The sequence below is a fragment of the Sus scrofa genome, chromosome 3, assembly GCF_000003025.6.
Source record: "Sus scrofa isolate TJ Tabasco breed Duroc chromosome 3, Sscrofa11.1, whole genome shotgun sequence".
NCBI classification, from domain to species: Eukaryota; Metazoa; Chordata; class Mammalia; order Artiodactyla; family Suidae; genus Sus; species Sus scrofa.
This window is the reverse complement of record NC_010445.4, coordinates 112,692,776-112,705,165: the sequence shown is the minus strand read 5'-3', so window position 1 is coordinate 112,705,165 and position 12,390 is coordinate 112,692,776. Positions and strand designations below refer to the sequence as shown.

Here is a 12,390-nt window from a genome sequence, read left to right as displayed (position 1 = left end):
CAGGTGTCCTGTAAAGGCTTTTTTAAATATTTCTTTTCTATATCTAGTCTTAGCTTGATGCTATCATTTAAAAAATGTCAGTGTTTTTCATTTTTTCGCCTTAATTCCTGACAGTCTGTGTTACCGTTCCACTTTAAAATTTTATACTGCATTCTTACAAATGTGCTCCTATCAGTGACTTTTTGCACACTTGCGTGTGTCTGTGAAACGTACATTTTTGTTTTGTTTTATTGTCTTTTTAGGGCCACACTCATGACATATGGAGGTTCCCAGGCTAGAGGGTGAATCAGAGCTACAGCTGCTGGCCTACACCACAGCCACAGCAACGTCAGATCCGAGCCGTGTCTGCGACCCACACCACAGCTCATGGCAATGCGGGATCCTTAACCCACTGAGCGAGGCCAGGGATTGAACCTGCGTCCTCATGGATACTAGTCAGGGTCCTTACTGCTGAGCCACAAGGGGAACTCCTGAAACTTACATTTCATAGTACTGTGTTTTATAGAGGTTAAAGAAAAAAGGACCTATTAATTTCACCTTTTCCTAAATTTTGAAAAGAGAAACCAAATTCTCCCCTTCGCCTCCAACGTTTGGAAGGTCAGAGTTCCTGTCAATTAAGCCATTTTTTCTTTGTAACTAGAGAGAAGAAATAATCAGACAAGAAATCACTGAATAGTTAAAACCATTTTTATCAAATATATCTGTAACATGAACTGTTGATTAGTTAAAAATTAGTTGAGACAGTTTTACTTGTAATTATTTTGAACTTTGATATCTGTTGATTGCTTTTTCAGCAAAGACAGGTATTAGGTAGCTTTAACTGGTTTTTCATGCTTTTCTTGCTTAGAAAATTTAGGGGTGGGGACAGGTGAGCTTCGAGAGAAATGAGTGTGACTAATGGAAACAAACCTATCTTTCCCCAGGGCTGAGCTGGGAAGTGTCCTGTCCCTGGATTCAAGAACACACCCTTGGCTCCCTTGAAGGAACCAGGCTCTGCAAGTGGGTCACTCAAACTTCTGTCTTCCCCATGAAAGATGCTGGCCCTGAAGCCTCTGCCGTCTACCCTACCCTCTGGACACCAGACCCACCAATGCAATTCCTTCAAAACAATTGTTTTTTAGGTTAACTAAAATTTTGATAGTGTGAAAAGGAATTTTCAGAGTGAGCTAACTCAAGGGTTGGCGGTGGTGACACTCCTTCCGTCTTTCTGGGAAAGCAGGAGGGGATGCCATGTCCACTGCTCTCTGAGGCCTCCGCCTTCTCCAGCCCATCTAGAAACATCTACTTGGAGAAGTCTGTGTTCTGTCTTTTGGGTTGGGACAGGCATATGAAGAGGAGTTTCCTTTTTAGAGCTTTGCTGGAAAGCCCTTCGTATCCTCATCCTCGCTCCACGCTGCTCCCAGGGCTTCATTCTCACCTGGCATCCTGGCTTCTTCCTTTGCTCTGTTCCGGGATGTAGGCTTCATTTGTGGTCTAGGAAGGGGTGGACGGGCCCAATTGCAGGGCGATTATTATTAATGCCAGCTCTCCTTTGACGAGGTTGTATCCATTTTTACATATTCGCCTGCCCTCCTGCCTGGGCAGCAAAAATCCGAGGAACTTTGCTTCTGGCTACAGTGACTCCCATGCATACTGATCCTACCTTGATGCTACCTTTTCCCTTCAAACGCTAACTGGAGTATTTTCAGAGGGAGACACAGGGACACTCCAGAGTTACCAGGAGTCGAGGTTAGAATCAGGAGCCCAGGAACCTGAATCTATCCTCTGCCTGGGCTGCTTTCTCTGTTGTTGGAGAGCTTGCCCTAAAACCTCAAACTCCTCTTGGCTTCTCGCTGTGTCCGTCTCCCCTGGGGAAAGCTATCTGACCTGATCTCAGGAGGTGAAGTGAGAATTTTTCAAGTCAGCAACTCACCAGGGAGATGGTGGATGTGGGGGGCTGGGCGCGACAGAAGCGTTTGCGTAAAGCCTCTTGGACCTGCGGGAGAGGTTGAGCGAGTTATGCCAAACAAAGTTCCAGCCTTTGGATGCGAGTCAGGCACAGGCAGGTGGACAGACTCACCTTCCTGTCTGTGAGGCAACCAAACAATAAGATGAAGACGCCCTGAAAAGGGGGAGATAGCGATCAGTTAGTCAAGGAGAAAGGAATCAGCTGAAATCACCTCCATCCTCTCACTTCCTTCAGCCTCCGTCCTCTTGTCTGGTTCATCTCTTGAGGCTTCCCCTGTCTCTTTTCACATACATCAGCACCACTTGGTGCACAGGATCCATTTCCAGGGCTTTCCTTACAATTAGGTTTACAAAGAAGATGCATATCAGAGGCTAGGGTGATGACAATCCCTTGATTTCAGCGGCCAATCCGGAGATTTTACAGATAAGAAAACCAAAGCTCAGAGAGGCTTGTCCGAAGTTATCCAGCTCGTCATTGGGAACTGGGATCCACACTCGAGCCTTTTGAAATTCCCTATGTTTCTCCTGCTCCACCATGATGCCTCCTTGAGAAGGGAGTGGTGGTGACTTAAGCTAACAGGGCAGAAAGCACAGCCACACCTTATCACCCACCTGGGAGGCGTTGAGCACTGTGAAGAGGTAGTGCGGGACCACGGAGATGTCCTCCAGCAGAGTGGCCAAGCCCAGCCCCCAGGTGAGGCCAAAGATGGGTGTGAGAATGAGCAGAGCTTTGAGCACGCCCAGGAGGGCTTGGCGCCTCTCCACCTGGGGTCCCTCCGACAGGGAAGGTCGCAGCAGCTTCAGCACAGCCATGGTGAGTACCAGCCCGTTCACGCCCACGATGGCCAGCACTGGCCCCGCGAAGGTGTAGAGCGCCCCTCCCTTCCTGTCCAGCCAGCACTCCCCGTCCCCCAGGTATTGCCCTCGGGGCAGGTAGAGGCCCAGGGCGACACCTGCGAACCCCAGTGGGCACAGGTAGCCAAGGAGCACCATCAGGGAGAGCATTCGGTGCTTGGACAGCTGATGGAAGACAAAGAGCAGCTGGTGGGCCAACATCAGGGCCTGGGCCAGCATCCAGAAAAAGGTGGCCAGGTAGAGGAAGTGACAGAGGAAGGCAGCGGCCAGGCAGAGGGGGCTGCGGGGCCCTGGAGGAAGCAGTGAGGCCCCGAGGAAGCAGGTGTCTGCGGCCAGCAGGCAGAGCACCATGTTGAGCAGGGCTGCGTGGCGTAAGTAGGCAACTTTGTTCCGCACCACGATTCTCCATACCAGCCTGTACACGCCCAGGCACAGCAGCAGTGCCAGAATGGAGGCCCCCAAGCCCATCTGACTCAGCAGCTCCAGGGTGGGGTTTTGGGGAACCGTGTGTCCGGACATGAGGATGGAGAAGGCAGTGAGGTGCTGGCAGATACACTGAGTGGTAGGGCTGGCACTGGCTGCCTGCACCCGGCACCCTGCGTCAGACCAGCCCCCCTTGCCCTGGAAGAGATCGTGGTCCCAGAAGACACAGTGGGGGCTGCCATCTGTGTCCCCAAAGTCCATGATGACCTCTCCCTGGTTGAAGACCTGGCCACCTGCCGTGATGGAGATGACGAGGACCAGACCAGGAGTGACAGAGAGAGAGTCCCCCAGCCCTGGTCCATAGTTCGAGGGCAGAAGGTGGTCCAGTTTTTGCAGCACCAGGCTGGTAATACTGACATTGGTGCCGTTACGGCTCAGTGGGGCCAGTGAGTGCCGGGGAATCCATGCCCGCAGCGGGGGCTGAGTCGGGAAGGACACTCTGTAGTCAGCAGGAGACGTGGGCCCCAGGAGCTGGGTCTGCAGCTGCACGTTGGGCAAGACGAAGGAGAAGGGCTGGTCCTGTGGGCACAGGCTGCGTGCCAGCATCTCCACAGCCAGCAGGAGGTTGGAGCCCACCAAGGGCTTCTGGGCCCGGGCCGGAGTCCACAGGGATCCGGAGTCCATGTCAAGGACCTTGTCCGTGGTGTTCAGAAGAGCCTGCAGCACCCAACAGAGCGACGAGGCCTAGCTGCCAGGGCCACTGGGAACGACAGACCCCCAAACCCACCCTCCCGGTCTGGTGCCAGACCTAAGGTTGGGGACAACAGGCAGGAGGAGAACAGGCCCACAAAGGGAGACTTTCTAGACAGGAAGAACAAGGGGCTGTTGAGCTAACCGCCGGGGCATCTTCAAATCTGTGGTCTCCCGAGACACGTCCCCAGCCTCCGCCTGATGACCCTGCTCCCCAGGCCGTCCTTTGGGACCACCAGGTCCTAAAGGGGCCCCTGCAGGTCTGCAAAGCTAGGAATGGTGCCTGAGATGAGGGCACGACGTTCCGAAGTAGAGGGTCACCTGCATGTCTGCACGCCTACATGGGACACACATTCCCAGTTCCGAAGGGTGTGCAGGGTCATGGTCCCTGGTTACCCTTTTGGTTGCAGCTTATGGGTCCCACCAGCTGCTGCCTACTCTGAGAGCTGCGGGCAGGGGGGATTCAGGTCGTAGCCACATGTCTTTGTGCGCATGCGTGCCTCACAGCTCACCCCTTCCACCCCTTCCTGCCTCCCCATCACCCCGTGTGCCCCCAGCACCGGGCCTTCTCCACACTCCCCGGCCTGGGAGACTGGCATCCAAGGAGATGGACCAGGGGAGCAAACACTTGGACTCTAGAATTTCTGCCGGCTGACAGCCCATGGTGACAGCCCATCCAGAGGGGAAGAGTTCCCGGGCTGTACTCCCCAGCGGGCCCCTGCTGTGGCTGAGAGCTCACCTCCAGGCCGCTGTAGTTGAGCTGTATTCTGGCATCTGCCACCACCTTGGCCAGGACTGTCATGGTGTGCACCAGTGCCAGTAAGTCGGAGGGTGAGGCCACCACCACTACCTGTTCCAGCAGCTGAGCCAGGATCTGTGGCACCTCTGTCACAGGCCAGCCCTGGCCTGCCCGCAGCAGCTGAGACCGACAGGACAGTGGGGCAGAGTGGGGCGGGGGTGGGTGGGGGGGTGAGTCAAGGGGGAGGGGCCACCCCCTCCCTCCACAAGCACCTTCTCTGCACCGTGTCCCAGGGGCGTGGGAAGCAGAGGAGGGTGAGCCACGTGGAAGGCACTGACACCGTTAGTGGGACAGACACACTTGGTGGGATTAAGGTGTGAGATGGGCACCATCCCCGCCAGGAGAGTGCTGGCTGCCCTGAGCACACCCCACCCCCCCAGCCTACTTCCTGGCTCTGCCAGGGCTCCGGTTCAGAGAAGCTGAATAAGCTTTGGGCCGGGCCTCAGGGGAAGAGGACTCTAAAGCTGGGTCCTGAGTGAGGCAGGGGTGGGTCATGGACGATGGGGCACGTGGGCAGCAGGGCCGGAAGCTTTACCCGGACTCTTTGATGCAAGGCCAGGAGCCCCGTGTCTGTGCAGCCGCTGTGGATGGGCCCCCAGACCCCATCCGGCCCACAAGCCCTCTTCACCATGCCCGTCCTGTTCCCCGGACACGGGGCCTGTGCCACATGGCCAGCCTTGGTGACGTTCCAGGCCACAGCTGAGGCTTCCTCAGGGCAGGTGGCGTCTCCATCTGAAAACACCAGACTCGTCCAGCCTGTGCCTCTTCTTTGGGTAGAAACCCGTGCAGGCTGTGGCATCTGGCCTTGTTGCCAGACAGGGAGCCATCAAGGAGGAGCTTCCAAGGCAAGAAGGTGAGAGGTACCCAAGCCCTACGTACCCTGGATGACGGTGACAGAGACAGCGACCCTGACAGGGGTCAGTCCCGGGCTCTGCAGGTCACAGGTGTACGTGGTGTCAGCTGTAGGGCAGTGCTGAACAGCCAGCCCAAAGCACTGGGAGTCCGCTGTGTGGACTAAGGCGGCTGAGGGCGAGACAGGGAGAGGGAAACGTCTGGGCCAGAAACCCACTGGACGCCAGGAGGCCCCGAGATGCCGCCACAGACTTTCTAGCAATTTTGGCAGCAGACAGAGCAGTGCGGGAAGAGCTGAGGGGTATGCGGGCATCAAACTCCTGGAGGCAGAGCTTGGATTTGGGGGAAGGGGGGCTTGGGAGGTCTTTTGCCAGCTCCAGGGCCTGAAGCCACGGTGAACTCATTCGTAAAATGGGACCATAACCAAACCAACCTCGTAGAGTAATATCCCATGCGTTCGACGAGATCGTGGGAATGAAAGCATTTTGCAAAAGTTGTCTGCCTATATGTGGTTACTGTTGTATCAATAGAATTGGGGTTGGAGTTCCCTTTGTGGCTCAGGGGTAATGAACCCGACTAGTATTCGTGAGGATGCAGGTTCAATCTCTGGCCTCACTCAATGGGTCAGGGATCTGGTGTTGCCCAGAGCTGTGGTGTAGGTCAAAGATGTGGCTCGGATCCTGTGTTGTTGTGGCTGTGGTGTAGGCCGGCAGCTGTAGTCCCAATTCGACCCCTAGCCTGGGAACTTCCACATGCCGTGGGTGCGGCCCTAAAAAGCAAAAAAAAAAAAAAAAAAGAATTGGGGTAAAAACAGCATTGCACTTGGACCTGGAACTCCCAGATTGAACTGCAGCCTCTGCTTGCTGTCAGCTGAAGAGCACTAGCCACCCCCTCTCTACCGCCCCCGCCCCCAACAGCCAACCCCTTTCCATACCTTCACTGCCCTCTCTGGGGCTCCAGGAGGCCATGTATCCCAGGTGTGTGCGGGGGATGCAGCAACTCAGCTGGAAGCCGGGGGAGGTGGCACAGGAGATGGAGAGCTGGTCTGGAAGCCGAGTCACGTCTGTCTCCCGCAGGGGCACTCTCACCACCTGCTGCAGCTCCCACCTGAATCCCTGGGCCTCAAAGCAGCAGATGTACTCACCTGTAGACATACACCTGCTGCACTGCCCCGCTCCTTGGCCCCCACCTATGCCACAGAGTCTCTGCTGCTTCCCAAGCCACACCCCAGGTCTGCCTTCTCCATCCAGCCTCTGCTTAGCCCCAGCAGGAAAGATCCCTGTCCCCAAAAGGACTTCTAGGAGGAAGAAGAGGTGCTGACCCTTTTTTATTAACCTGCAGCCGTGAAGGTATTAACCTTCCTGCCCCTACCATTTCAGCAGCGTGAAGAAAGGCAGGCATCCGTCCTCGGTAGGCATCGAGACCACGTTTTCAGCGGTCTCTCATTACAACTCCCATCAGTGGGCCTCTTAGACTTAGCTTCCCCAGAATGAATAAATGGGGAGAAGGGAAAGAAAGAGAAAAGAAGGAAGAAGAGAGGGAGGAGGAGGAGACGGAGGGGAGCGGGGGGGAAAGAGGGGAAGAAGAAGGGCAGGAGAGCGGAGACAAGAGAAGAGGAGGGAGGGACAGGTGGGCTACCTGCCCATTTATGGGAGATGTTCATGATGCTGAGGACAGCCCGGCCCGGGCTGGAGGTCAGGGACACACGTGTCCCTGCCCACAGGAGGACAGGGCTTGGGCTCCCTGTGCGCCACAGGAACCAGTTCATGTTGGTGGTCTCCTGGCTTGTGAGGAGGGTCAGGTTCAGGGTGCTGCCAGGCATCTGCAGCCAGGAGTTGAGGCTCAGAGTGGCGGGGACTGCAGGAGACAGGGGACAGGGGGCCGCTGGAGCAGGAACTTGTGGCCTTTGGTGTGGCCAAGCTGTCTCTCCTGCCCCATCTTCTGAAGCCTATTCCTCCTCACACCCTCCCCTGCTAACATTTCTCGTTCTGTTTTGTCCCTGGAGGAGTGTGGCAGCAGCCATCCAGCCTGGAAGATGCTATCGGTCAGTGGGAACCAGCTGGGGAAGTTTGGACCTGGGACTGCTCGCTTCCCTGGGCCACAGGAGGGACCTTCCTCTCCTTGTCCTCCTGTCTCTGGGGCCCTCTTCCTTGTCTCAGTCCCCCTGTCCCAAGTTCAGGGCCTGTGATCCCCTGTGATGGCTGGTATTTTCTCCCACCTGGAGTTGTGCCGCTGGGCTGGGACCCCTGGGCAGAGACACAGGGGTCAGAGAGGGGAAAAAAAAAAAAAAAGCAAAACAGAGAGGGTTTCTTTGACTCTGGGCCATTGGTTTCCATGATCCCAACCCTCCTCACCAGGTGGCAGCAGCTGGCAGTACCCGGCTTCCATGGGGCTGAAGACAAGGCAGCCACAAGGCTGGTGCTTGAGGTGGGTTTGGCAGGGATCGTGATGGGAGCAGACACTGGCGTTCCACTGGTACCCAGACAGGCAGGCACAATAGCTACACCCATCCTGGTTGACCTTACACTCTGTGACAGGGGGGAAGGGGAGTGAGAAGTGGGTGGACTGTCTGGAAAATTCCAGCAACTACCTTATGCCTGCAAAGCCCGAGGGCTGAGTGCTTGGCACAATCCCAAGGTCACAGGCACCTCAGTCACAACCCCGCATCAGGCACCACCTTCTCAGCCAGGGTTCCAAGCCGCGGAGCGCGTGCTGGGCTAAGGCATCAGGGGCGCCAGCGCTGAAGTCCACGCCCCCTGTCATCGGCCTGTTGGGCCTCTGCCAAAGTTTAGAAGACATGGAGCAGGACGGGAAGGTCTATCTGATGGGAGATGGGGAAGGAGCTGGGCCACACCGACCCCCACCACCACTTCGAGATAGGGAGGGGCTCGCAGAATCTCAGACCAGGGGGCTGTGGGAGGGCAGGGCTCCCTGCACTCTGCAGCGAGGGCCCCTGAGAAGCAGGGGACAGCAGAGTTTCCCCCCTACCTGTGGTGAGGCTGAGGCCAGTGAGCGTTACGGGGGCAAAGGACCCCGAGGCAGCGGGGAGAGTCAGGGGTCCCGAGAGCGCTGCTGGCCAGGTCTCATGTGCGAAGTCCAGCTGTGCATAGACTGAGAGCAGGGCTGATTCTGCAGGAGCAGGGGGGAGAGCTGGAGGGGAGAGGCCGCCAGCCCCCTCGGGGCCCCACTCTGAGCTGATCACCGCTGGGAACCAGAAGCACTTCCCACCTCCCAAAGCACATCCAGGCACAGACAGGTAACTGCTCACCCGGCCACGGTGCCTTCACACACACCACCGTTTCATGCCACCCTCCCGACCACCCCCCTGCCATGGACAGAACTCTCCAGGATGATTTTCTTAAGGCCTCACAGCTAGAGAAGTGGGTACGGACCTGACCTGAGTGACCAGCGCCAGCCCCAGTCTCTCTCTGAACCCCGAGGTCCCCATATGCTGTGCTTCCTCCAGGCTTTTCTCTCTGCCTCGGTCCCGTCTCCTCCCGCCCCCCGCTGTCCAGCTGCTCACCACCTGCTCCACTTTCTTGGTCCAGTGGCTGCCCAGATTCCCCTCCAGCCTGGCTCTGTCCCTGGAATAGAGCACGGGGGTGAGGGGTAGTCTCTGAGGAGGGCTGACCCCACGTTTCTCCCAAGGACGCCTTCTTCCCCAAACCACCAGGGGCCAGCCTGGCTCATCTGGTCTGACTCGGTTTCCCTGAAGCTCCTCTTCTTGCCTGGAATCGAGCGGGCACAGCAGGAGGGGGAAGCAGGCTTCTGGTAGAAGGTGCGGGGCTGCAGCACCAGGGATCCCTCCAGGGCCTGCAAATCCCACGTGGACCCAGGAACCAGGCACACCCCGGAGAGTCAACATGCTTTGCTTGATTCCTTCCTGAACCTGCCTGTCCCTGGGCCTCTAGGCTCATTGAAATGGCTGTGTCTGGAGCTCCGGTGGGAGGGCTGGGCAGAGTGGCTTGGGGCCCAGAGGCTGGGGGGCTCTTCCCTGCATAGGAATCGCCATGAGGGGGAGCAGAAAGCATCTTCCCTTTGTCTCTGGTGCCCATAAATTCTTTCCTCACCAGCTACCCCGGTCTCAAAATTGTGTGGGGGTGAGGATATCTGCCCACGTGTTGCTCTAAAGACGCAGCTAGAGCTGGAGCTGGAGCTACATTTGGGCAAAAACAGAAATCTTATAGTGCAAACTGGGCCCTGTCCTCTATGCTAACGGTTCCCAAGTTTGCAAAGTTTTTTGTTTTCTTTTTAGGACTGCCCCTGCGGCATATGGAGGTTCCCAAGCTAGGGGTCGAAGTGGAGCTGCCGGCATATGCCACAGCCACAGTAACACCAGATCCGAGCCGTGTCTGCGACCTACACCACAGCTCATGGCAACACCTGGTCCTTAACCCACTGAGCGGGGACAGGGATTGAACCCTCAACCTCATGGATACTAGTCGGGTTCTTAACCTACTGAGCCACAATGGGAACCCCTTCTTTTCATTTTTAAATTGGAAGCTTGATTGGAAGAGGTGCAGCAGGCATCACTGGCATTTCAGGAACTCAAATGAATAAACAAAAGGTGAAGTTCCCGTTGTGGCTCAATGGTTAAGGAATCTGACTAGGAACCATGAGGTTGCGGGTTTGATCCCTGGCCTCGCTCAGTGGGTTAAGGACCCGGCGTTGCAGTGAGCTGTGGTGTAGGTTGCAGACGAGGCTCGGTTCCAGCGTTGCTGTGGCTGTGGTGTAGGCCGGGGCTACAGCTCCAATTCGACCCCTAGCCTGGGAACCTCCATACGCCGTGGGTGCAGCCCCAAAAAGACAAGAAAAAAAAAAAAAAAGGAGAAAAGGTATCCCCACAGCCTAGAGAATGAGGCTGAACTTTCAGAGATCCTTTAACAAACCAGCCTTGCTTCCTCTCCACCCATCTTTTCATCCCACCTCTTGCGGCCTCTCACATCCGGAGGCTCTTATGATCGCCTCTGCAGAACTTCCCTGGGTCTTTGCCCCAGGTTTACTCACAGGCTGGGATGCTCGGGCAACTGGTGACCCCACGAGGGGGAGAGTCATGGCCAGGAGCAGTGCAGGGGCGGCCGAGCAGACCATGGCTCGGTGCAGCAGTCCTCAAGAGCCCTCCTGCTGCCGCATGATGCAAATTTCCGCAGAGAATCGGCAGGGGCAGGCAGGGCCGTGCACAGATGGGATGGGAGGGAAGAGGGGAAGGGAGCCAGGGCCAGATTTACTGAGGAAGGGCTCAGCCCAGGCTACAGTCAAATGGGCATCCAGGTCACTAAGGGGCCACCTGGCATCCCCATGGCCCAGTGAGAGTGGTCTGCCTGGGTTCCCCACTGGGGTCTGGGCCAAGGACTCAGTGAGCAGCAAAAGACCTGGGTTGGGCCGGGGGTGCCTAGGCCACGACCAGCTATGTGTCAACAGCCAGGTTCACTCACATCTCCAAAAATCTGGGAAATCTGGATTGTTCTGGAACTCCCAGAAAACTGAATCATTGATTCAAGAGACAAGGTTAGAAAAGATAAAACTCCCAGAAAACTGACTCATTGATCAAAGAGCCAGGGTTAGAAAAGACAAACATTGTTTGTTGGTTTTTGGGGGTTTTTTTGGTTTTCATTTTTGGCTGCCCCGTGGCATATAGAGCTCCCAGGCCAGGGGTCAGATCTGAGTCTCAGTTGCGACCTAAGCCACAGCTGCGGCACCGCCGGCTCCTTAACCCACGGTGCTGGACCTGGAATGAAACCTGCAGCCCGGAGCTCCCAAGACTCCCCTGACCCATTGCACCACAGTGGGAGCTCCAGGAAAGACAAAATTGGAACTAATTGTTATCCTAAAATAATTTCCAGATAGGCTAGAATCATAAACGTAACAAAGAATCTGGAAAAATATCCAGAGAAATTATCAAGTAATTTCACAAAATAATTTTGAAGTGAGGAGGAGTTTTCTAAACATGACAAAACCCAGAAGCCAGAAAGGAAATAAATTAGACTGTATAAAAAGTACCAAATTGGGGAGGAAAAGAATGTTAGGTAAAAAGGCAAAGACAATATATTTGTAGGACTATGACTGAATAAAAGGCCAATCTCTTTTTTCGGGGGTGTTGGGGGAGGGCATGCCCATGGCATGTGGAATTTCCCAAGCAGCTGCAGGGACAACGCCAGATCCTTAACCTGCTGTGCCAGAGGAGGACTCTAAAAGGGCTAATCTTAACGTAAGAATTTTTTATCTTACACATCAGTAAGAAAATGGGCAAAAAATAGAAACAGGCAGGTTACTGAAACAGCAATAGCTGGCTAAACCTAACAAAATCTGGCTTGAGAAGTTCCCGTCATGGCGCAGCGGAAATGAATCCGACTGGGAACCATGAGGTTTCAGGTTCAATCCCTGGCCTCGCTCAGTGGGTTCAGGATCCGGCGTTGCTGTGAGCTGTGGCGTAGGCTGGCAGCAACAGCTCTGATTAGACCCCTACCTAGCCTGGGAACCTCCATATGCTGTGGGTGCGGCCCTAGAAAAGGCAAAAAAAAAAAAAGAGAGAGAGAGAGAGCTGATTTACACACACACACACACACACACACCCCACCTAGGGTAGAAATCCAGCCGCAATACATTTCCAGTCTCACCATGACTTCAAATCCCCCTTTGCCAGGGGTCACTGCTGAAAGAACAGCAAACACATAGAGCAAATACATGCGTGGGAACAAAGACTTTGTAAATAATTGATTTCAGAAAACATGAAACGCAGTGAAGAATCGGGTTTAGGAATCAGA

General features: G+C 55.3%; 1 protein-coding gene across 1 annotated transcript; it reads right to left on the bottom strand.

The window, feature by feature from the left end:
- On the bottom strand, nucleotides 388-12,001 carry ADGRF3 (adhesion G protein-coupled receptor F3). Its single transcript, XM_021087733.1, has 13 exons — nucleotides 10,634-12,001; nucleotides 9,150-9,210; nucleotides 8,615-8,755; nucleotides 7,981-8,154; nucleotides 7,265-7,483; nucleotides 6,561-6,770; nucleotides 5,654-5,797; nucleotides 5,310-5,506; nucleotides 4,715-4,894; nucleotides 2,560-3,942; nucleotides 2,060-2,101; nucleotides 1,913-1,975; nucleotides 388-1,473 (listed from the first exon to the last, which is right to left on the bottom strand). The coding sequence occupies exons 1-13, from the start codon at nucleotides 10,715-10,717 to the stop codon at nucleotides 1,414-1,416; spliced, it is 2,958 nt and encodes a 985-aa protein (XP_020943392.1). The 5' UTR covers nucleotides 10,718-12,001; the 3' UTR covers nucleotides 388-1,413.